This window comes from Penicillium cosmopolitanum (genome assembly GCF_028827165.1).
Source record: "Penicillium cosmopolitanum strain IBT 29677 chromosome Unknown utg000006l:49.0-5199605.0:1.0-5204138.0, whole genome shotgun sequence".
Lineage (NCBI taxonomy): Eukaryota > Fungi > Ascomycota > Eurotiomycetes > Eurotiales > Aspergillaceae > Penicillium > Penicillium cosmopolitanum.
In genome coordinates this window covers 3,666,054-3,690,128 of record NW_026622676.1, presented here as the reverse complement: position 1 = coordinate 3,690,128, position 24,075 = coordinate 3,666,054, and the positions used below count along the sequence as shown (strand labels likewise).

At 51.8% G+C, this 24,075-nt stretch overlaps 9 protein-coding genes across 9 annotated transcripts; 6 read left to right on the top strand and 3 right to left on the bottom strand.

Annotated features, from left to right (window-relative positions):
• Positions 1-470: 470 nt before the first annotated feature.
• On the top strand, positions 471-2,559 carry N7509_005899 (putative serine/threonine protein kinase (Nrc-2); the record flags this gene model as incomplete). The annotated part of the gene is made up of 4 exons (XM_056630536.1): positions 471-1,335; positions 1,395-1,568; positions 1,631-1,756; positions 1,826-2,559. The coding sequence occupies 4 exons, from the start codon at positions 471-473 to the stop codon at positions 2,557-2,559; spliced, it is 1,899 nt and encodes a 632-aa protein (XP_056489838.1).
• A 909-nt stretch (positions 2,560-3,468) lies between these two features.
• On the top strand, positions 3,469-4,128 carry N7509_005898 (DASH complex subunit DAD3 family protein; the record flags this gene model as incomplete). The annotated part of the gene is made up of 2 exons (XM_056630535.1): positions 3,469-3,708; positions 3,874-4,128. 2 exons carry the CDS (start codon positions 3,469-3,471, stop codon positions 4,126-4,128), a joined length of 495 nt encoding a protein of 164 aa, XP_056489837.1.
• A 431-nt stretch (positions 4,129-4,559) lies between these two features.
• N7509_005897 (mitochondrial 37S ribosomal protein uS5m) lies at positions 4,560-5,848 on the bottom strand (the record flags this gene model as incomplete). Its single annotated transcript, XM_056630534.1, has 3 exons — positions 4,560-4,777; positions 4,832-4,921; positions 4,987-5,848. The coding sequence occupies 3 exons, from the start codon at positions 5,846-5,848 to the stop codon at positions 4,560-4,562; spliced, it is 1,170 nt and encodes a 389-aa protein (XP_056489836.1).
• Positions 5,849-6,113: 265 nt separating this feature from the next.
• On the top strand, positions 6,114-7,851 carry N7509_005896 (tRNA (uracil(54)-C(5))-methyltransferase; the record flags this gene model as incomplete). The annotated part of the gene is made up of 2 exons (XM_056630533.1): positions 6,114-7,559; positions 7,612-7,851. The coding sequence occupies 2 exons, from the start codon at positions 6,114-6,116 to the stop codon at positions 7,849-7,851; spliced, it is 1,686 nt and encodes a 561-aa protein (XP_056489835.1).
• Positions 7,852-8,303: 452 nt separating this feature from the next.
• N7509_005895 (actin-related protein 3) lies at positions 8,304-9,857 on the bottom strand (the record flags this gene model as incomplete). Its single annotated transcript, XM_056630532.1, has 4 exons — positions 8,304-9,203; positions 9,294-9,652; positions 9,743-9,765; positions 9,823-9,857. 4 exons carry the CDS (start codon positions 9,855-9,857, stop codon positions 8,304-8,306), a joined length of 1,317 nt encoding a protein of 438 aa, XP_056489834.1.
• A 931-nt stretch (positions 9,858-10,788) lies between these two features.
• On the top strand, positions 10,789-12,585 carry N7509_005894 (threonine aspartase 1; the record flags this gene model as incomplete). Its single annotated transcript, XM_056630531.1, has 6 exons — positions 10,789-10,904; positions 10,958-11,157; positions 11,220-12,113; positions 12,166-12,275; positions 12,335-12,459; positions 12,516-12,585. 6 exons carry the CDS (start codon positions 10,789-10,791, stop codon positions 12,583-12,585), a joined length of 1,515 nt encoding a protein of 504 aa, XP_056489833.1.
• Positions 12,586-13,084: 499 nt separating this feature from the next.
• N7509_005893 (TFIIH/NER complex subunit TFB4) lies at positions 13,085-14,296 on the bottom strand (the record flags this gene model as incomplete). The annotated part of the gene is made up of 2 exons (XM_056630530.1): positions 13,085-14,169; positions 14,251-14,296. 2 exons carry the CDS (start codon positions 14,294-14,296, stop codon positions 13,085-13,087), a joined length of 1,131 nt encoding a protein of 376 aa, XP_056489832.1.
• Positions 14,297-15,914: 1,618 nt separating this feature from the next.
• On the top strand, positions 15,915-18,562 carry N7509_005892 (UNC45-central domain-containing protein; the record flags this gene model as incomplete). Its single annotated transcript, XM_056630529.1, has 3 exons — positions 15,915-15,995; positions 16,122-17,896; positions 17,941-18,562. 3 exons carry the CDS (start codon positions 15,915-15,917, stop codon positions 18,560-18,562), a joined length of 2,478 nt encoding a protein of 825 aa, XP_056489831.1.
• Positions 18,563-20,057: 1,495 nt separating this feature from the next.
• N7509_005891 (glycerophosphocholine phosphodiesterase) lies at positions 20,058-23,854 on the top strand (the record flags this gene model as incomplete). The annotated part of the gene is made up of 5 exons (XM_056630528.1): positions 20,058-20,193; positions 20,293-22,139; positions 22,306-23,128; positions 23,190-23,590; positions 23,657-23,854. The coding sequence occupies 5 exons, from the start codon at positions 20,058-20,060 to the stop codon at positions 23,852-23,854; spliced, it is 3,405 nt and encodes a 1,134-aa protein (XP_056489830.1).
• Between the last annotated feature and the right edge of the window lie 221 nt (positions 23,855-24,075).

The window sequence follows — 24,075 nt, the reverse complement described above, 5'->3', positions numbered from 1 at the left end:
CTGTTCCTCTTTTTTTTAGTGATCATGTTTGCCGCTCCAATAAGAAGAAACAGTAGAAGAATCTCCCAGTGTCAACCCTGCATTGCGATCGGGGCCCCCTGACTAATCGGGAACTCCGCGTCTCCACTCCAACTTCCAACTCCCCTTCCCTCTTTCGCCTTCTCCAATCTACCCTACTTCTACTCCTACACTGCCTTTCTTTTTTCTGTTGGATTCCTACCATGCAGTCTCATTCATGAGAACTGCTGTCCGTGGTCCTTATATTTCCGTTCTTTAGGGTGGCCCTCGTTTTCAACGACTTGGCCTGTTAACCTTCGTCCCCCCGCGGTTGTATCCTCATCCCGGCTCTCGCACCATCCCTCCCCGCCTTTTCCCTTCCTTTCGCGCAACTTTCCTTTGAGACCAATCTTTGATCTCTGGGGGACTGCCTATCGATTTCCGGCCCTGGCTACTTCCCTCTGACACCCGCAATGACACAGCTTTTCGCATCCAACCCGTCAACAATGACGAACGAAAAGCGCGGCAATTTCACCGGCCTCTCCCTGCCGACCCGAAAACACTCCAACGAATCAGGCCACTTGCCCACCAAGATCAAGAACTTTTTCCGGATCAATAGCTCAAGCAGTCATTCCTCCCATGGCGGCAGTCCCGCCAGCACCGACCGTGAACGCGAGAAGGAGTCACCGAAGAATGACAAATCCACATTCAGACAATCGCGATTCCTCCCTAATATCGGTCGTAACCGTTCCGCTACCGTCGCCAGTGAGGGCAACCCTCTAGATGATGGTGTCTCGCCCACGGCTACCGCGAATCCCTACTTTGCCCATCAAGGCCAGCCCGCATTACGGCATAGGAATGACGGCTCTCCTCCCTCTTCGCCTCCCGATACCCCCGAGTTGCAGGTCACCGGGGTCTCCGCAGTGGAACAGGCAACAACTGCCAACAAGGAGGAACTAGCACGCAAACTCCGTCGTGTCGCATCTGCCCCCAACGCCCAAGGTCTTTTTAATAGCCAAGGTGATGGACGTCCCCAGACAGCCGAGATGGGCAAGGAGCCTCTTGTGGAAATCCCTGGTGGTGACGGCAAGGTTGGTCTGTCTGATGGCAAGGGAGGAGTCCTGGCTGTGCCTCCGATAGGCATTGACAGCAAGATCACTGGCTCTGGTACCGAAGATGCTCCCTTCCGTCGCACCTACAGCTCGAACTCTATCAAGATCCGCAATGTCGAGGTTGGCCCCGCAAGTTTTGATAAGATCAAATTGATTGGAAAGGGCGACGTTGGCAAAGTTTATCTGGTTCGCGAGAAGAAGACAAGCCGCCTCTATGCCATGAAGGGTGAGTTTGATTCCTAATTTTGCTATACCACTACGGCATGAATACTGACCCTTCTCTAGTACTAAGCAAGAAGGAGATGATCAAGCGCAACAAGATCAAGCGCGCTCTTGCCGAGCAAGAAATTCTGGCGACAAGTAATCATCCATTTATTGTCACCCTATATCACTCCTTCCAGTCTGAGGACTACTTGTATCTCTGCATGGAGTACTGCAGTGGTGGCGAGTTCTTCCGAAGTATGTTTTCTATCCTCCGCTATTCTTGGAATCTCTTTATTCTAACCATGGCGTCAATCCAGCCCTTCAAACTCGCCCTGGGAAATGCATTTCTGAAGATGCTGCCAGATTCTATGCGGCCGAAGTTATTGCTGCTTTGGAGTACCTCCACCTCATGGGTTTCATCTACAGAGATCTCAAGCCAGAAAGTACGTGGTCTTGGTGGAATTAGTAGTTCTAAATCTTGAGGCTTGACATACTAACATTTGCTCCACTAGATATCCTCCTCCATCAATCCGGTCACATCATGCTTTCGGATTTCGATCTGTCTAAACAGTCAGGGCCCGGAGGTGCCCCTACTATGATTCCTGGCCGAAGTGGTGGCAACTCCTCCGCTTCCCTGCCAACCATTGATACCAAGTCTTGCATTGCTGATTTCCGAACGAATTCTTTTGTTGGAACCGAGGAGTATATCGCACCCGAGGTCATCAAGGGCTGCGGTCACACTAGCGCAGTTGATTGGTGGACTCTGGGTATCCTTGTCTATGAGATGTTGTACGGCACCACTCCCTTCAAGGGCAAGAACCGAAACGCAACCTTCGCCAGCATCTTGCGGGACGAGGTGGGCTTCCCTGAGGGCTCGGGTGCGCAACAGACCTCCACGCTTTGCAAGTCTTTGATCCGCAAGCTGCTGATCAAGGACGAGACCAAGCGCCTTGGAGCTCGTGCCGGTGCATCTGATGTCAAGACACATCCCTTCTTCCGGTCGACCCAGTGGGCTCTTATTCGCCATATGAAGCCACCCATGATCCCGCACCAGGGCCGTGCCGGTACGGACACGGTGAACTTCCGCAATGTCAAGGAGAGCGCCAGTGTTGATATTGGCGGCACTAACACTGCCAAAATGGAGGGTGTCCCTATGGACTCTGGCCTTGCAACCCCCAATGGCGAATTGAATGATCCTTTTGAGGAGTTCAACAGCGTTACGCTTCACCACGAGGGAGATCACTAAGCACAAGCACCATATTTTTCGCATTTGACGCCCACTTTGTATTTTTCTTTTCTTTTCGTCTCCCGATACTATAAAGGGAGGGCGGCCGCCTGGGCATCGGCTTGCTGACGACTATGATGCATTGACGACTGCATTTAAACTGTTACATTCCATTGCAACTTTCCGCGGATGTTTTATGGAATCGATTTACGTACGCTTCCTGCTACTCCTTGCCCTTTGTTTTGGTCATCTCGCATCTGCGTCTTTTTTGCATTCCCTTGATTACCCAAGACCTTGGTCAACTTTCGGATATCCTTCTGCGACCTCATTCTTCCCGCTCCTTCTGTTCACGATTCCATGTTGTTCGTTCGTGTTTTTTTTCCCTCGTCTGCTGGAAGCTGCGTTATACATCTTTTTTCCCCTCTTAGCAGCGGTCGGCGTTTTACTGGTCTTTTTATTTTTCTCTTCCTGGTACTCGTGACACTCGTCCAGTTTCGTTGATCTTCTTGTTGCCTTCTCTGCGATTGCCTCACTGCCTTGTCGATTTCTGGCGCGGTACTCTCTATCAACAAAGCTCGGTTCAATTTCTGCGTGTTCTCAAATTGGTTTGTTCTGGATGTGTTGACACCTTGTTTTATCTCGAGGGTTAATGTCAACTAAAAATATAACAGAGTAATATGGTTGAGAGTTCTATATTTACCTAGTCTTCCTCATTTGTAGATACAGTTTCCCTGGTTAGTACTAGTAGTTGCGTAGTAGATATCATGAATATTTTTGATCATGATACTACGTACTAGGTACACAACCAAAACCAAATCGCGGCCCGATGACCTAGCGGATCCCGATCATCAACAAACTCCCCGCGCACTCCGCCCTCCACTTCCCCTCCATCGCATTGACGACGAACGACAAACTCAACCCTTCCACATAATGTCCGCATTCGCCCAATCGGAAGATTCCGATGGTCAAGACTTCTCCTATATCTCCCCCGACCCGGCGACCACAACCCCTCCCATCCCACCAGAGCAGTCAACAAGCTCCGACGCAGAAGCTTCCCACGGCCGCAACCGCTCAAACAACCCGCTGCTGGGCAATAACCATGGCCTCGTCTCGGAGCTAGAACAAGAAGTTCTGGATGAATACTCCCGCCTCCTGCGGAATGTGAATCAGGTACGCCGAACATCCAGGGATCGACGCGTCGAGTCCCAGTCCCAGCCCACAGTGCAAATCAATCCTCAGCCAACCCAACCTCGCGGAGCTAGATAGCTCCCTGGTCTGGCTAGATGCTAAACCCTGATTGAACGTGAACTAACATTCCCATTCCACGTCGTCTAGCTCTCCGAGAAAGTTGCCGATCTCGCCGGCAACCCGGCTACCATGACTCTTGACGGAATGCGGCTTCTTGAACGCAAGACGGCGACAGTGTGCACTTTGCTCAAGGCTAGCGTCTACAGTATTGTCCTGCAACAACAGATCTGGAATGAGAGTGAGGAGCAACAGCAACAGCAGGACGGACAGGATCAGCACTTCCAGGACCAGACCTATCAGCATGGAGGTTATGAAGGCGATGGAGATGTTACCTACCAGTGATGCCTCTGTACTGTACTCTGCTCAGTCCCGAAGAGCTAGATGGGGATGTTTGATTTTTGTGAAAATATGCCGCCTGGATATCATAGGCTGGATTTTGATTGCGTATACCCTGGACTACTATCATTTGTGGAATCGGCGCGTTACTTGGATATTGTGGGTGTTGTTACGAGAAACACAAAGTGCGAACTTGAAGGAAGAAAGAAGAAAAAAAGGCTAGATAACTTGTCAATATCGAGTCCAATTGGACATGTTAATGAATTCAACGAAGAGTCAGGCGATTTTCCATTGACGAATTTGAATTCCTTTTGAACATATGACCTAACAAGTTACAAATACATGCAAAAGACAAGGAGAAGAGAAATAGAAGAACATTATATACACGCCGAGAAACAATGCACGACCTGACCGCTCGTCAGAACGCAATGCCTAGCCTAGACCTTGCCCGCGTAGTACACCTTGCGCACATCGACAATCTTCTTGCCGCGGGCCCGGGCAACTTCCTCCGGGTCGCGCTGGCTCATAAGAGCCTCGTAGGCGGCCTTGACTGTGTTCATCTTATTCCGGGATCGGTTGACTCTCGCAGCGAGGTCGTGGATACCGGCAGCGCGGCACATTTCGTAAATCAGATGCTGGGTGCGGAGACCGAAGCCTGGAAGAGCATGTTAGTATATAATTGGGAATAACGAGATGTGATTTGACATACCAGGAGGACGGTGCATCAACTGCAGCTCCACAGCTCCCACCTTTCCGGTGACATCGCCGAAGATGGTACGGTTCTCGTAACGAGGACAGGCTGCATGTTGCGGATGGCACGGTATTGCGACTGGATCTTGGCATCGGCTGCCTCCTCAGACTTACCCTCGCCAATACCCAACAAACCATTTCCGTTACCAGCGACAGACAGGCGGTAGGCACGACGGACCTTACCCAGACGGGTTTGGTTAACGACACTGTGGGAAACCAAAGTCTTGGTGCGGAGTTCTCGCACTTGACGCTCAGTGTAGCCGGTAGCCAGAAGGAGACTCTTCAGGGCATCAGTCAGTTCCTCTGCCTCGAGCGAGCGCTCCTTCTCACCCTTCTCCGCAGCGGACTTGCGCTCCTCCACACGAGGCTCGTCAATGGTCTGGCCGGGGCCAAAGAGATCAGGCACGAGAGCACTGTGCGGGTTCAGCTCGTTCTCCTCCTTGCCTTCCGTCAATCGCAGGGACTCGGCGAATCGCACAAAGTCGGCTGGCTTAATATCTTCATTTGATTCCGCGAAGAAACGACCAAAGTCCTCGATGAATTGGTCCTCGGACTTCAGCTTAAAGTTGTAATCCGAGTTCGACTCGGGGGCGCGAACATTGCGGTCGATACCCGGCTCAATCACGGAAAAATCGTCGAGATACTTGAATCGATAGGGGTCGGTACGGCGAATGGACTGCTCGGACAAATCCTTGGGGTCGATAGAGGCCTCGCCGGCCTTGATGGCTTCCATTTGGGCGGCCGAGTACTCCTTTGCCAGGTGGGCCTTCTCCTCCTCCGTGTAAGACTTGAAGTCATCGGCCTTCAATGCTGACCGGGTAGAGTTCTCGGGACTCTTGACATTGGGGAACTTGGGTTTCCGATTCGTCAATGGCGCTGGGGTTGGGTGGAATTGGCGACGAGGGACTCGCGTGCCGGGAGTCGCAGTTCGGGAGAGGCTGCAAAACAGACATCTTGCGGGCCGGGCAAGACTCATGATTAAAGAAGAGTGAAAGGCTCGTCGGCCAGCAGCACGCCAGCCACAAGCTCTAAAACACAAAAAAACGAGAGGGAGAGATAGCGGAGGACTAATTGCAATTGCAACAGGCAAATCAACCCGGCGGAAGTGCAGCCAGCGGGAGGAATTTCTTGCTCGCGGGCGGTGAGTGTCGGCCCAATCAACGACGCGGGAGATCCGTTGCTAAGCCCAAGTTAATTTTATGGAAATCGCCGCTTTTCTTTTTTGCGCTCCTCTATTGCACATGTTGGCTGTTCGCTTGTCTTTCTGGCGGTTGCCTTCTCTCGGTTCTCAGGCACTACGTTCAGCTATTCGAATCCAGCAAAACTCGACTATCGCCTACAATTATCCCCCGAAACGATCTCCTCCACCACACCACCCGCCTAAGATGAATAACCAAAGGAAATTGATCGATAGAAAGCGCAAGAAGGCCAGAGTCGAGAAGAGCAAGAGCGGTGGTCATGACGAAGTTCTTCTGGCGGATGTGAACAAGCTTCTCCGCTCTAAGTCCGCCGACGAAGAGACCAATGGTGAGAAGCCTGCGCCTACGCTCCCCGAAAAATTCACCGAAATCGATGTGACAATCTCCATGCTTTCTTCGACCGGTGATGGTCTTGCCTACGATGAAGATCTGAACCATGTATTTGTGGTCCCCTTCACGGTCCCTGGCGACAAGGCACGCGTAAAGGTGGTGCGCCATGAGTGGGAATACAATTATAGTATGACCGATTTCCTCAGTGTGATCGAGGCCGGCCCAACAAGAGACGACTCCCTGATTAAATGCGGTTACTTCAGCCAATGCTCCGGTTGTCAATTGCAAATGATGTCTTATGAGGACCAGCTCGCGCACAAGCGACGTATCGTCGAGAAAGCCTACGCCAATTTCTCGGGCTTGGTTCCCCACCTGGTTCCTGCCATTGAGGAAACATTCCCATCTCCTCTGCAATTCGGATACCGCACGAAGCTTACGCCTCATTTCGCGCAACCCAGCAAGCCGAAGACAGACGAGGCTGGAAACCAACTGCCGAGAGAGGTCCCGGCTATTGGATTTACGTACAAGAACCGGAAAATGGATATGGATATCGAAGACTGCCCGCTGGGAACCGACATTGTTCGACGCGGTCTCAAGAGCGAGAGAAAGCGCGTGGCCGAAAATATTGCTTCTTACAGGAAGGGCGCCACTCTCTTGATGCGTGAAAATACTACTCGCATCGCCAAGGATACCCCAGACGCCAAATCAAAAGTCAAATATATTCCCGGGCTGGCCCCGATCAAGGGTTCCGATTCTGGTGATTTAATCAAAATTGAAGAAGAGGACTACACCGTGGAGAAGCGCTGTGTTACTGATAACAACGCCACCTCTGTGGAGTATATCGACGACTATATTTTCAGCAACAAGGCTGGCGGCTTCTTCCAGAATAACAACTCTATTCTCTCCGGATTTACCGAGTACATTCGATCAAAGGCCTTCCCTCCCGGTAATGACCAGGCCGCCCAGCCCATCAAGTACCTCTTGGATGCGTACTCGGGTTCGGGTCTCTTTACCATCACTTTGTCTCCTCTCTTCAAGTCCAGTCTAGGTGTTGATGTCGCCGGTGATTCTATCGTCTGCGCTCGCGACAACGCCCGCGCCAATAATCTCCCTAATACCGGTTTCGCTGCAGCCGATGCAGCCGTTCTTTTCAAGGACGTTCCCTACCCGGCTGATCAGACATTGCTTGTCATTGACCCCCCCTCGCAAGGGTTGCTCCGAGGACTTCCTCCAACAGCTTCTGGACTATGGTCCTCGTCGCGTTGTGTATGTCAGCTGCAACGTTCACACCCAGGCTCGCGATGTTGCGGTCATGGTACAGGGTGATGAGAAGCGGAACATTCGGTATGAGATTGAAAGCATTCGTGGCTTTGATTTCTTCCCTCAAACTGGACATGTTGAGGGCGTTGCTATTCTCAACCGGGCTACCTTCCCCGCGAAGTCTGAGTAAAGCTAGTTGGGTTCGGACCTTTTTTTTCAAACTTCAATTTCTACCTTGATCTTCTTGTATAATGTACTATTCTGGCTTGGATTGGATTGGATTTTTGCATTCCATTGGCGTTATATTCTACAGGCAAATACGGGAACCAAAAAAAGAAGGGCAGCAGATACCACGAGATGAAGGAGAATTTTCGCATTTTCAATACGCTTCTGAACGATAATAAAAACAAGGCTGGGGACTTAGTATCTCCCTCTATCTACTCGGGAACCAGATTGGATGTAGCATACTAAGACCACAGCGCTGAGCCGCCCGCTTTGAATAATAAAAAAAGGGAAAGGGGCAAGAAGGAACAGCGTCACAAGTGGTAAAAAAGAGAGAGATGAAATAACAGACTATGAACAAAAAGCGTCCAGCGACACCAGGCTGATAAAAAAGACGATGATAAGAGGGAAATTTGGCTTTTAAGAGCTTCCCGGTCCGCCAAGCAGCGCGAATCTCCGCACGATACTGGGACCAATCTCATCATATTCGGCCTTGGTGTGGCAGTAGCTTCGGAACTCAGGCGTCTGACCCAGCAGGCTGCCGCCGAACCAGGGTCCGTGCCGCTGGCGCTTGTGCGTGACGACCGCGACATCCAGACCACCACTTCGGGCGCCGCCGCTGCGGGCCTCAGAGGCGCGGATCCGGTCGTCTACCAGATGACGGATATCACGCTGTAGACGACGGCCAAAGTCCTTATACAAGGTGGAACCACCGGACAAAACAATGTTCTTATAAAGGCCGCGACGGACATCAATAGGCGAGGATTGAATGACACCGTCAACGACGTTGGGGAGTGGGGTGAGGAAGTCGGACGAGTAGATTTCGGGGTTGAAGAAAATCTCCGGGGCGAGGAAGCGCTCGTAGCCAATGTCGATTTGCACACTACGTCCGTTGGGCGCGCTGACAGTGTGCTTCAGGAGACGATCGGGCTCGCGATCGTAGCGGGCGAATTCCTTGACGATATCGGGACTCACGTAGCAGTACTCCTCCTTGACCTTCTCGGCGGTCTTCAAGCTGCTGTCCGGCTCACCGCGGTCTCGCAGCAAACTTTGCACAAAGTATGTGATGTCTCGGCCAGCGATGGGAATGCTCTTGATGGAAGATCCAATGACGTAGCCCTCAGCTACGGGGATAACGTGGGTGACACCGTCACCGGAGTCAATGACAGTTCCGGTGAGGGATCGGTCAGTCACTTTGGATGAGGTCCAGGACGCGGCAAGGGCGAGCACGGCTTGAACGGCAATATAGAGACCAGCGCAGTTGAACGATTCGAACATGATCTCGGCGGTGTTTTCACGGTTCTCGGGGGGGTTCAGTGGCTAACGTCAGGCTCCAATATTAGTCTTTCCAGGCTCCTAAGTGGCATGCTTGCGGGGGGGTGGGGGAGTGAAGATGTATGGCTTCCTTACGGGTTCGGTGAGGAGGAAGTAGTGGTCTTCGGGCTCGACACGGAGGTACTTGAAAATCGAATTCGACCAGAATCGTTCCATGTGGTCCCAGTTCTCGATCTGGCCGTGTCGGATGGGGTAGTTGACACCATAACCGGGGCCATTTCCAGCAGCCAGAGCCTCATCGCCAATGAAGAAATCCAGGTCCTCAGTGCCGCGCTTCATAGAAAGGTGCGAGCTGGCGCCGCCACCACCGGACAAGAAAGAAGGCTTGTTTGCGACAGAAGGCCGGGCGGCGGAGCTACCAGCGCTACCAGCACCAGCCTTGGTTGCAATGGCTGTTGGAAAGACGAAGGAGGGAGAATCGTTACCGGCGAATCCTATATTCAAAGTAAACACAACTAGTCAGTCCAATGCTCCAGTAAGGAATTGCGATCTTAATGCCACCATTCCAGGCATCTAGTACCTACCGAGCTTGGAGTAACCAGTACCGCTGGAGTGTTCGTGTCAGCACGAGATCAATTCGGGAGAGGGAGAGGTAAGAACATACTTGTCCATGACAACGGCTGGTGTTTGGGAGGCCATGGCGGAGAGGGATTCTGCAGACCAATCCGAACACAAAGGAGATTGCAGGTCCGCTGTAGAAGGGGGGGGGTGGGATATGAAGTCAACCGTGGCGGAGCTTCAGGCAGAGGCGGGGAGGAACGTGGATGACTAAGAATGCCCACGTCATGTGCCTGGAACAATGGACGGGGACTCTTCATTTTTTGATTTGACCATATTATAAGGTGCATTTTAATATATCATCCAATTGGAATGATAACTGGCGATCTCAACCATCAAAGTTGATTTTAAGGAGAATTGCCGGTAGGATCTTCCACTTACTGTACAGGAAGGCCCCTAGAGAAGCCTTTGCCAAAGATAGATACGAAGGAAATAATACCTAAGGTTGGTATAATACCAGTACTAGACTACTAGTGCTGTTGAAAGGAAAGAGCGATCCGCGACGATGCTGAGGAAAGAAGGAGTGTCATTGATCTGATGCTACGAGTATGCTATGCGATGCTTCAGAACATACGGTCACACCTCTTTCTCTTCTATCTTCTTTCTTCTCTCTTCTCTCTTCTCTCTTCTCTCTTCTCTCTCCTCTCTCCTCTCTCCTCTCTATTCAACACTTACCCCACGCCTAGTCTAGGCAGCCTATCCTTTACCAAGTATTCCTTATGAGCAGTATACTGCATATCCTGAAGACCTTATTCTTATACGGTCCCCTTCGCTCTCTTTGATCGCTCGCTCAAACCTCGCTTCGCGCGTCCAGGTCAGGGTTAAACACCGGTTCCTTCACTCAAAGACACACTGGAAACCCACCCGAGAACATAATCGCCTTCACACGTCAGATCAGACCTGCCAATGAGTCTCTACTGAATTGCCGCTGGTGACCAACTGACAGCTTTGGTCGGCACCCTGGAAAACGGGGCAACGATCAAGTACTGGAATCGCGAGCTTATCAATCAATATGACCGATCCAAACCAGCCACAGGGAATGGAAGATATGTGTGCGATATTCGTCCACGCTGGCGCTGGGTTCCATTCTTTCGAAAACCAGGGGAAACATCTCCTCGCCTGCAAGCAGTAAGTTATCAATCACTCTTAGCAAGTCAAATGCTAACCCTACAACGCTACAGTGCTGTTAGAGCCGGCATGGTCTTCTTGCGAAATGGCGCAACTGCCGTCGATGCCGTCGAAATGGCCATCGCCTCCCTTGAGGACGCTCCAATCACGAATTGTGGCTATGGTAGCAATCTCAATGCCGAAGGACTTGTCGAGGCTGATGCTTCAATCGTTGATCATTTTGGGCGCAGTGGTGCTGTTGGAGCTGTACCCAGTAAGAAGAACCCTGGTGACTCTCGGATGAGCAACCGAAGCTAATGTCTACCTTGTACTTAGACGTCAAGAATCCTATCATGGCTGCCCGAAAGATCTATGACCAGTCATATAAGCTCCCAGGAATGGCCCGGGTCCCGCCCAATCTCCTCGTGGGAGAAGGAGCCGCCGATTTTGCCTGGAATAACGGCGTCGTGCTCGTTACAAACGATGCCTTGATTACCCCCTCAACACAAGAGCGCTGGCAAACCTGGAGGCAAGAGATATCTGATTGGGAGGCTACGCATCCGGAAAGCAATTCTAAAGGAGACGAGAACCCTTGGATACGCCACTGTGTTGATCCCTTACAAAATCACATCGCACGTACTTTTGGGAACGTCGATGACCAAGCCAAGGTTCGCGCCGAGCTTTCCTCCATGCATGAAGCCGTTGAGACCTCTGAGATGGATATGGATGCTGCGAGTAGTTCTACTGCAAGCCCTCGACCACGAAACGGCAAGCCACGCCAACACACCTCGGAGGCTGTCCCTACGAAAGAAGAACCACAGAACGGGAACAACCAGAAACCCGGTTCCACCCAAGAATCCAAATTCTCGAGAGATGCCATTGGAGGTGATTCGATTACAGACACCGTTGGGGCGATTGCGGTTGATCGATACGGAAATATTGCGGCAGGTTCCTCATCGGGGGGCATCGGCATGAAGCATCGTGGCAGGGTCGGTCCTGCGGCATTGATTGGAATCGGGACTCATGTCATTCCCGTTGATCCTGCTGATCCAGATCAAACGTGTGTTGCCTCGGTTACTTCGGGCACGGGTGAGCATATTGCATCGACTTTGGCAGCCAGTGTCAGCGCATACCGGATCTACTTCTGCCAAAAGGTTATTGGCAATGGTGTGTCCGAACAAGTTACCGAAGAGGAGGCGTTAGAAGCAATGATTGTCAACGAATTTAGCGGTATTTTACCCTTTCTTTTGGCCGAATTTGGTGGAATCTAACAGTGTTTTAGGTCATCCTGCCCTGCAGAACAATGCGATAAGAGGCTCGATTGGTATTATGACGGTCAAAAAGACAAAGGATGGAATCGCACTGTACTTTGCTCACAACACCGACTCTTTCGTAAGTTTTTGTTACATTCATGATGAAGGATCCCCATGCTAACACTGATCTGATTGTAGGCTGTGGCTTCTATGTCAAGTAACGACAAACTACCTAGCGCTGTAATGTCGCGCAAGACAAAACGAGACTCTAAAGTTGCGAATGGTGGTATGATGATGCGACCTCGTCAGTATATTCGAGCATCGTAAGCTCATCCCGTGTTTTGTCTCGATCGGCCGGTTATAAATCTAACATATACAGGAGAACCTCAAAATCGCCGACGGAGAAAAAAGCGAGAAAGAAAAAGCGCCACTCAAGCGAAAGCCCTTAAAAGACGCATAGCTTCTTGCTTCTAAAAGCGAGTTTAGAAAAGAACCCTGTTGGTGGTTGGTTCTTCCATCTATTCCAACGGTTCGTCTTGACAAGTTTCGAGCCCCCGATCAATTTTCCGCGGGTTACTTTTTGCACAGCGACTGGGCTCTCTTTTTGTCTTTTTGGTTCACCATGCTCTCACATGTCTCTGGTTTGATATTGGTTTTCAAAGCACAAGCAGCAACAGTCGGCTGAAGTCAATATTCCGCGGTGTCGGATGGCCAAGCGATTGTACATGTTTTTTCCAGATTCCCTAGAAGCTCTCCCTATCCAATTTTTCTATTTTTACTTTTTTTTATTTGGTTATCATCACATAGATGATTAGATAATTGATCTCGTTCTTATTTCCATGGTAAGACCCGAATCTCGAATCCAGCGAGAATGAGTAGCTTTTTGTGGGTTGAATCTAATTAAAAGAGCAAAGGGAAAGGGAAGGAAAAAGAGAAAGAAAGGACATATCAAGGACCAGGCGTAGGCGTTGACATAGGCGTCCCAGCCGCCGAAGTCCCGTTGACACGCTTCTTTTTCTTCTTCTTCCGCGGAATAAGCGCAGGCTTAGCACCGTAATCCCCAATATCCAAAATAGTCCCACAAGTCAAGCACTCGTTGTTTGGAGGCGGTTCGCAAAAGATACTCAAACAGATAGAACAGACGTACCCAACATCCACAACCCGACGATGACAGAAGCAAGCAGCGCGGAAATCAACATCAACCCGCGTAGGCAAGACCAGATGACGACGCGAGCGCTGATCCGGCAAAAATGCCATCATCAAGTACTGCAAAAGACCGCGGGGTTCGGACAGAGCCATATACACGCCCTTAGTAGCGTCGCAGGCTTGTTGGAGGAAAACCGCGTCGCCGCTGATCTTGCACACGTCAATGGGGATTTGGAGGCGTTGACAGGCGAAAATACCATTCATGACGGGGATATACTGGTGCGCGGAATCGCCGGATCCACTGACGGAAACGATGAGAATACGGCTTTGGAGCCGCTCGTCTTCATTTGCGGCGGAGTGTCGGCCTGCTCCGGACGTGGGCCCGCCGCTACCACCTCCTCCTTCCGCGGCGGCGTCTTCGAGGTCGGCGCCGCCGTGCTCTTCGGCCCAGGCGATTGTGCGCCGGTTGATGTGGCTTAGGGCCAGGGTGAGAGCGCCGGCGAGCATTGTTGATGTGTTTCCTCGCAGGTCGTCACTGCTGGTCGAATCCATGAGGTCTTTGAGGTTTTTTGTGACTTGTTCTTCGACGATGCGGAAAGGGCGGTATTTGTTCGTTTGGGCTGGTGTTGAGCCGTTCATTGCGACGTCGCCGTCACGATCGGCTGTGGTGGTGGACGGTGTGTCATGTTGGGAGGGATATAGCCATGCCGCTTTTTGGCTGTGTGAGGCGACGACTGCGACCTCGTTTGCGTAGTTGCATGCGAGGTGGGCGTTGATGAAGACGAGGAGGTTCGCGACGGCGTTGGATAGTGGGAGGGATTGGTTTAGGGCCGCCCAGGCATGGGGGTTGGTGTCGAAGACGATTGTGAGGAGAGAGGGGGCGAGGTCTTTCAATTTTCCCCCAGAGTGTTAATATTCAAGTTCAAGTCCTCGGTTTGCTTCTGTGGCTCCGGGGAAGATGGACGAACCGGTGGTTCCAAGGTCATAATGCTCGGAGGCATCAACGGAATTCATGGTGCTAGCACTGGTTGATGGGGGCGGGGGTTCATGATGAGGCTCAGGCCGAAGGTGGGGGTACTTGTTTGCGAGTCCAAGCTCTGTAGGGTAGTTGCTCTTGTGGGATCAACCCTTGGATGAGATCTTCAAGTATCAGTTCCCAGCAAATTCGATCATCTCCAAGCTTCGGTGTCGGCGGAGAAAGAGGCAGCTCCGTGATAAGCGGTCACGGGTGATAAGGAGTGGTGGATACACGTGATTGGATGGGATGCCTCATACTCGGGATCTATTTAACCATTTGTTATATAGATCGATAGCTAGTGCCAGTGCACTAGTACTTTTAAATAACAAGGGGTTGTTTATGAGTCCTATAGCTACTCATATGTCTAGGGGTGTATCGATGGATGTGATATCCGTTCCCAACAGGTCGGAAGTTAACTCCGACGACTGCCATCTATTGCCGAATATATACTTCGACGATGTACAGAAAGGTACTAGAGTGTAACACTATTCAACCATCCATACAACCGCCATGACTGGCACACTGCCAGGTACTACTGGTACGACCAGGCAGGTAGACACGGGCACCGGATCCTCATGACTCAGGCTGATCCAAAAGGTTGAGTTCTGCCGCGGCTCCTTACATGTCAACAAATTGCACTGGCAGTCGTCCTCTGGGATCCACCGGAAAAGCCCGTCGGGGGGGAAGCTGACGATCCGCGGGAGCTATGACAGCTTGTACTCCGTAAGTCGGAGACTGGAATTAAGGATAGCGCTACGCGGCGGTTCCCTCGAATGAGGAGTGGCAGGTCCCACATGCTCGGCCCCTCGCAAACCCGATGCTCGGTTGAATGTACCGCGTTGAACTCATCCCAAAGGAGCTCCTCCACGGGGACATGGAGGACCGTGTCTAAGACGGAAGGGGGGGGGGGGAAGTATGTAGTAAGACTGATGGGAGCAGCCTGAGAGAATATACTTTCTCCGCCTTGAATGTGGAATTGGCAATTCTCCGTGCAACGTGATAGAACGGACCGATGTGGTTGGTCTTATCACCGACCTTTGTAGAATGATAACCATTTGAAATGAAAAAGAGTCCAATGACTCTCAGGAAATTGAAAACCAATCGTATTGAGACGATACCGACTGGGCGCCTCCCGCGGTGCTGCGGGGGATTTTGGGGATTGGCTGCTAATAAAAGGTAATGTTTGCCTGGTAATTACCAAAACGGTATCAGTTGCACGCCTGCAGGCCTGCACGCCAAGTACATAGCCCAATGATTGTTATTCCATAGTACGGAGAACGGAGTAGATCAATCTGTCCAGATTATCTTCGACCAGGGAGCCTCCTTTCTTCCAATTTGTCTTCCAATTCTTCTTCCCAATCATTCATTCATCTATCCCCCCCCATCATCTACATTCTACTACCTTCCCATCGGACCCTTCTTCCAATCAATCTTCCTCCGCTCCGCCTCTCCGCCTTTCCGCCTTTGCCCCCCCTCCTTCAACCCCCCCCAATTTTTGGATTTGAAAAAAAAGTGCCCGCGCCTTTTCTCATTCACGTCAACAACCCACGAAACCCAAGATTTAGTTGTCGGAAATTGATCGTCACGGCCTGTTGCTCCTCAAGCAACCCTGCAATGGTCCAAGCAACTGGCGAAGAGCGCGCTGCACACCTGGCACGGGAGGCTGTTGAGTTGGTTGATGCTGGCCACCGCGAGGTACGAACTACTTCTCTTAGCTGTATTATCGCAGCATGATCACCAGTGTGATCTAAACCTACTACTACCACTGCTCCTCCCTTTTTTCCCCCAAAATTTACTAATACTAAAACCGTTCCTCTCTAGGCCGCTTCACGAAACCTCCGAGAAGCCCTTTCCATTGCCCCCGAAAACTCCGAAGTCAAAGCCGCTTTCCTCAAAATCCAACAGGAAGAGGAAAATGACCATCAGCTGCTAAACCTCTGCCGTCGTTACACCACCCGTCAAGATGACTCCGCCGGGAAGGAGGCCGCTGCTTATCTTCGCACGGACGGCCTGAAACCACCCGAGAATGTGGCGCTGGAGTCGCTGAAGCTGTTGCTGGCAGAGCCGGCACATGCCCTTACTGACATGCAGGATGAGATCATCTCCGGGCTCGTGCGACAGAGCGTCAGTGTTCGACAATACTTCTCGACTCAGCTTCAGATTTCCGTGACTACTTTTTTCGATGAGATCTACGATCGCGGTGACGGGGCCGCCGTCTGTCTGGATACTGTCGTGCTTGATCCCACCGTATGGCCGTCCGAGAGTACACGGTCCCACTGTGAGGATGAGCTGTTCCAACTGTTTCTTGCGAAACTAATGGAGTCGGGTCACGATCTGGACGGTCGTTCTTTGAAGGGAATTACAAGACTACTCGCGGTTGACGCGGAGCGACTGCAGAATCTCATCGACGACGAGGGATTCGAGGTGATCTTGACTTCACTGGACAATCGATTGCCACTAGAACTGCGCAGCCAGGCAACCCTGGCTACTGCAAAGTACCTGGAAGTTTCCCAAGATGCGGGCGCAAAGAAATTCTCCGCCTTGATTGCGGCCATGATTGCCAAGGGTCGTCTCGACGATCTCATCATTGCATTTTCGGCTGTTGCTGCCGTCTTTCCCGTGGCACCTGCCGCGGCCGCCAGTGTGTTCCTGTCCGACGAATTGATGAATGCCCTGAAACCCCTCGCGACGCGAGAGGCGAAACGCCGAAAGGTGGAGATCTCCGTTTTGGATCTCTTGAATGCAGCATGCATCAACCGCCCTTCCCGTGAGGCAATTTCCAAGAACTTTTCGGAGTGGCTCTCCCACACCCTGACAAACGGTAGCGACGAAGGCTCCGAATTGGCGGCCGTGGTGCTAGCGAAGATCCGGGCATCCGAGACAACTAAGTCCGAGGAAAACGGTAAGATCCTGGAGGAAGACAGTGTCTCTGAGTTGGTGGAACGATTCAAGGGACTGATGTCTGAATCCAAGGTCGAGAATATTTCGCACGCCATTGAGGGATTGGCCTATTCCTCCGTCAAGCCCTTTGTCAAGGAGCAATTGGCTAATGATTCGACATTCATGCGGGACCTGGTCGCAGTTTTGAAGAAGCACACCATCGATTCTTCTCTGCTTTACGGTGGTCTCATGGTCATTTTCAATCTCACAAAATTCCTTCCCAACCTCTCCGATGAACAGCAGAAAATGGGCCAGTTGAAAGACTACGCGGATGCCTCGGCGGGTAAAACTAAAGCCAAGGCCAGTACCCCCGATCCTCTAGATCAAGATGAGGCCGTGCTTAATCGCTGTGGCTTTGTTATCGATGCCGGTGCCATGTCTCTCCTAGTGGACTGTGGCCGACTTTCTACGCCCTCAATTCACGACCTGACGGCTAAAATTGTTCTGGCCCTGGCGCGGGTTCAAAAATCACGGGGTGCTCTCGCCCAACAGGGCGCAGTCAAGTTGTTGCTCAGCCTGGCAATCCCGAAACAAGGTAGTCCCGCCCTTGCAACCGAAGCAACTCAAAATGCATCTCATGCACTAGCCCGGATCCTTATCTCTATCGATCCTGCGCACGTCTTCCCTCGTCCGGCTTTCCACAAATCACATCCGCCGTACGACCTTTGCTTTCCCTTTTGTCTTCACCCGAGTCTGCCAGCTTTTCGGTGGATCAGCCTCGTGATCTGCTCCCCGTCTTCGAGAGCTTACTCGCTCTGACCAACCTGGCATCTTACCCACATGACGAATCCCCGGCCGAACTTACTGTCCGGGAAGGATGGGCCGCGGTGGAGGATCTCCTCTTATCCAGCAATTCTCGTGTGCAGCGGGCTGCGTGCGAATTGGTCTGCAACCTGATGACCTGCGAGTCCGGAATCGTGAAGTTCGCCGACGGCTCGAAGCGCGCAGCGCAGAGACTCCACATCCTCCTTGCTCTGACCGATGCCGATGATATCCCGACTCGACGAGCCGCCGGGGGCGCTATCGCTATGCTCACAGAATATGACGCGGCCGTGGCGGCTGTCCTGGATCGACAACGCGGTGTCGATCTCCTGCTTGGTCTGTGCCAGGAAGATGATGATTCCCTTGTTCACCGCGGCATTGTATGTGTGCGCAACCTGACCTTTGCGGCATCCGGTGACATTGGTACTCGTGCCAAGGCCGCTGTTCGGGCCGCTGGTGGTATCGATATCTTGACGGCGTGCCTCAAGGCGACGAAGAACCCAGCCGTGCTACAGGCTGGCGTGGAGGCATTGAAGCCATTAGTTCAAGACCAGAAGTAGCGCGAGAGTCCTTTTCCCTAGCGCATGAATTGCTTTTTGATAGCTGTTTTGTTCTTGCGTGAAGATTCACCGGCGGAGTTTAGCTTTCTTGTCTCTATCTTCTTTTTCTTTTTTTGATGCCCCCGCACTTGATCATGAGAACATCATTCGGTTTAGCGATGCTTTGCTTTTTTTTCTTTTCTTTTCTTTGATTTTCATTTTCATTTTCTCTTTCACTTTTTTTCCTTTTTCTTTTTCTTTTTTTCCGTTTTTTTTCCGGGGACTTGGATTCGGGGCGTTTGTTGCTCGAGGTGATGTACAGATTCAACACTAGCATTTGAATTATGATGATTTCAGCCGTGATAGAAAGTATGAATGAGTCTTGATGAATTATGCTTTAAAGTAGTACACTAGCATACAAGTAAAGTAACTTTATAAGTGTATTGCTATTTATGGCATGCAGGAGAGATTGCATCATCGTGCCCCGAGCATATACATGCAGTGGCAGTGGCACTTGGGCAGGAAGGTCAGGCGACAATTGACTTGCTTCTCTGGGCATCTTTTCTTTCCTTCCTCTTCTCCTCTCCTCCTCTCCTCCTCTTCTCCCCCTTTCTTGGTTTCCCCATTTCTTTCCAGATGCTCTCCCTTGCAGAAGCATAATGAGCGAAAGTCACGATGCTACCGGGATCACCAGGCCGAGAAGCCTCGGGGCATCCAATGTGGAGACCGCTAGGGCTGGGGTGTTACTCCAGAAAAACGCCCCAAAGCTAAGCTAGGTCAGCTAGTCACAAGATCGAAGAGCAGACCGCTCAGTGGACCAGGTACTCTCGGTACTCTGTATAGATGAATTGACGCACCTCTATACAGGGTACGGAGTACCTGATATACTATCCCATTATCCGGTGGCAACCTTACCCTAGGGACAACCCGACCCACGGCAAACAATTTGATGGAACCCCGCGGATCGACAAATCACCGCCAGCCACCACTGCACACCTCACAACCGCTCGCAACCGTTCGCAACCTCCCCATTCCTCCAATTCCCACCAACCTTCACGTGGCCAGGAGCTCCCGTTGATTCCTTCTCTCCCGATCCACTTGCACCTCTCCTTTTCGGGATTCTTTACCAGTCGCCTCTTTCACCTCTTTCTCCTCTTTCACCGCTTCATCATTCCTTTCCCCACCCCACACTTAAACAGGTACAGTCGGCCTTTTTGAGCCCCCGATCTTTTTTTTCTTACACCATTATCCTTCCCTTCAAAACCTCTTCCTCCCCCCCCTTTTCCCTAATGGCGCCCATAATCTCCTGTGTGCGTCCGCTCACCTGATCACTCTCTGTGACTCTCAGGCTGGACGTTTCATTCTTTATTCGACCTCTTTACCTCTCCGCGTTTGGGGCCAAACTCAAAATCAAAGGGAAGCGGTGGGATTGAAAAGAACACCCATCACCTACATCCTACATCCTCAGCGTGTGTGTATACAGAGGGCCTGGCAATAGTGCCCTATCACCGTCAACATGAAGTTTGGTCGCAATCTACCCCAATTCACCGTCCCCGAATGGAGCGCCCATTACATCAAGTACAAGGCCCTGAAAAAACTTATCAAGTCGGCCGCGGAACAAATCAAGGCGGGCCAAGAGGCGGACCTGGCCGGTAAGCGCGATGCTTTGTCGATTACGAAGCTCCCTTGCAATCCCTCGAGCACCTTCTAACCACGATGTGCCGTTTCTTCGGCTGGTTCGTTCGGTATAGGTTTCTTTTACTCTCTCGATCGAAATGTTGAGGACGTCGACTACTTTTACAACAAGAAATATGCCGAGTACGCCCGTCGCCTGAAACTGCTGGAGGATCGATATGGATATTCAATGGAGGGTAATCACCCATTGGAGGCGGAGGAGAGCCATGATCTGCGCGAAGCCCTGTTGGACCTGCGCTATCACCTGCGCCGCTTACAGTGGTACGGTGAGGTCAATCGCCGCGGTTTTGTCAAGATCACCAAGAAGCTTGACAAGAAGGTCGGGGCCCAGGCGCAAAAGCGTTATCTCGAGACCAAGGTGGACCCCGTTCCCTTTGCCTCGAACGCGCGTGCTATCAAGTCCCAGGAACGTATCAACGCCTGGATGGCTATCATCACTGACAACGCTAAAACGGAGGAGAAGCTGTTCGATGATTCCAGCTCTACTCACTCCTCTCTGTCGCTGAAACGTGGTCCTACACGTCCCTACTTGAACCTGCCCTCTACCGTGCTGACTGCAGTGGATGACTCTTTGAGAAAAGATGATACCCATGTTCTTCTGGAGCTACTTGAAACTCTCAAGAACGCCGCCGATGATGCAGGCGAGGGTGTCTTTATGAAGGTTCTCAAGACCCTCATCCAACGTGCCATTCTTCACCGTGCCAAGGCTAGTCTGACTGCTCTGCTGAGTCGCGTTGACACTCTGGAGGAGGACGATGACATCAATCGCCGTAGCTGTCTGCACCGCCTCGTTATTTCGGTCGGTCGTGAACAGTCAACGAGCGACTCCGAGCCTGCCGCATCCATGGTGCTCGACTTCCCTCCCGAGACATCTCGTTACATTACTCCTGCTGCGCCGCCGACCTTGCAACCCCCTCGATCTGTGGTCAAGGAAGAGCACATGCCACAGCAGCTTAGTCGTGATGACTCGGCGGTCGCTATCTTGCAACATCTCCTTGATAATTTGCGCCCTGATCAACGAGAGTCTTTGATGACAAAGGATCTCTCTGGACGTACCCCACTGCACTATGCCGCCCAGTATGGCTTCAAGGTGGTTTGTGAAGTCATCATTGAGCACCTGCGGGCTTGGGACATGTTTGACGTCAGAGAAGGCATCGATGGCCCTTTGTGGCAGGACGAGGATGGTTGGGCACCCCTTCATCTGAGTGTGGTTGGTGGTCACCCAAAGACCACCCGCTGCCTTCTGGATGCTGAGAACTGGAGAGAGACCCACGGTCATTCCGATCAGGTCAGGAAGCAGGTATCCAAGTCAAGCGCCGTTCTTGCTCTTGCAACAAAGGCGAATTTTGTCGACATTGTGCAGCTACTGGTGGAGGCCGGTATTGATATCAACTACCAGGATGAGCAGGGCGAGGCAGCTCTGCATGTCGCGGCCCGCTTTGGCCATGACGAATGTGCGCGAATCATCCTGGAAGGCTCCGACTACCAAAAGGCCAATACCGAGTTGCCTGAGAACACTTATGGCTGGACGCCTCTCTTCATCGCATGTGTTGATGGCCAGCTAGGTGTGGCCAAGCTGCTTGTTGCCGCTGGAGCAGACCTGGAGCGCTTTGATTCATCTGGCTGGACGGCCAAAGAACATGCCGCACTACGAGGTCACCTCGAGATCGCGCGGTGTTTAGCTGAAGTCAGCCCCGGAGCCCCGATTCCCGAACAGGAGCCTTCGCCCTCGATTCCCAGCAATACACCTTCCCCGTCGGGCTCTCCGCCCACCCTGTCTTCTCTGACTGATCGACGGTCCAATGCCCCCGGAACTACCTCTGCCGGGAGTCCTGGTTTGCGAAATACTGAACCTATTAAGACATTTGGACATCGGTATCTTACCGACGAGACCATGATTCTGGTCAGTCTGGGAACGATGGACATGCGAAAGCCCCTGGAGACCGTCAACCTTGATAGAATCCCCATGGAGAATGCGCATGCGACCCAGCTGAGACACAGCGCTGTCCCTGGTGGTTACCGCCAGTGGCGCTCATGGCGAGCCAGAGGTCATTGATCTGCCCGTGCAGGACAACATCTCCACTGAGCCAATCGTGTTCCACACCACTGATGCTAGTAAAGTGCGTCTGCTTTTCGACCTTGTACCCACCTACTCTGGATCCAAGGAGAAGGTTGTTGGTCGCGGTGTTGCACTACTTTCCAGCATCAAGCCAACCGTGGGATCGCAGCGTATCAACCTCAAGGGAGATTCCACCGTTCCCATCGTGGCGGCGAACACTCTGGACGTGATCGGGTCGGTGACCTTCAACTTCTTGGTCATTACCCCTTTCCAGCATCCCAACATGTCGATCAAGGGAAATCAGACCTACTGGCGATCCATGAGTTCGACTATGGTCATCGGTCACCGTGGTCTTGGTAAGAACATGGCTAGTCGCAATTCGCTCCAGTTGGGTGAAAATACCATTCAGTCTTTCATCGCCGCGGCTAACTTGGGCGCATCCTACGTCGAGTTTGATGTGCAACTTACCAAGGACCATGTCCCTGTCATTTACCATGATTTCTTGGTCAGCGAAACGGGCATCGATGCCCCAGTACATACTTTGACATTGGATCAATTCCTGGAGCTCGGCAAGGGAAGACACCGCAATGCCTTGCCCGAGAGCGTGGATGCCAATAGAGATTCCAGTATTCCTCCTCGACAGCGATCGATGTCCGTCGGTGGGTCCCTATACGACCCGGCTGAATTGACCGAGAAGATCAAGCACACTCGTGATTTCAAAAAGAAGGGTTTCAAGGGAAACACCCGTGGCGAGCATATCCAGGCACCTTTCGCGACACTGGAAGAACTTTTCAAGAAGATCCCTACACCTGTTGGGTTTAACATTGAGCTGAGTGAGTCCTAACTGCCATCCAAAGAACAGCTACATTTCGACGATCTAACCAAGGTCGCCAGAATATCCCATGCTCCACGAGAGTGAGGAAGAAGAGATGGACACATACGCGGTCGAACTGAACTCGTTTGTCGACACCGTCCTCACCAAAGTCTACGACATGGGCCAGAACCGCGACATTCTGTTTTCTAGCTTTAACCCCGACATCTGTCTCATCTTGTCCTTCAAGCAGCCCTCCATCCCAGTTCTCTTCTTGACTGATGCCGGTGCTTCGCCTGTCGGTGATATTCGAGCCAGCAGTCTGCAAGAGGCCGTTCGGTTCGCGTCACGCTGGAACCTCCTCGGCATCGTCTCCCAAGCGGAACCTCTAGTCCTTTGCCCCCGTCTAGTCCGCATTGTCAAGGAATCCGGTCTCGTCTGCGTCTCCTACGGCATGCTGAACAACGACGGTGTCAACGTTGACGTGAGTTCTTACCACAGTCCCCATCAGAAATGAAATCAGCGACTAACTGATATTTTTCAAATATAGTACCAAGTCGCGGAAGGCATCGATGCTGTTATCGTCGACTCCGTCCTCGGAATCACAAACGGCCTAATCCAGCGCCAAAACAAGGGCGAGCGCACCCCGGCCCCTCGCCGAACCCCACCCCTGTGGGTGACAAGGGCGGCGCCATCAGGGTTCCGGTCCTCGAGCAAGCGAAGAAAAACACCGCTGACTCGAGACTGAACCCTGCCTCTATTCTTTGAGCTTGAGCTTCATCTTCAGCTTGAACATGTCATGGTTTGCATTCCTTACATACTTGCATTCTTGTGTCCATAGTCGCATGCGGCTTTTGTCGGCTTCAACAGCAAATATCGATATCAATATCATTATTGTTTTTGTTGGTTGGATTTAGTTAGTATAGTAGTTTGTGGGGGAAATCGTTTGTTGTAACTGTTGGATGTCTA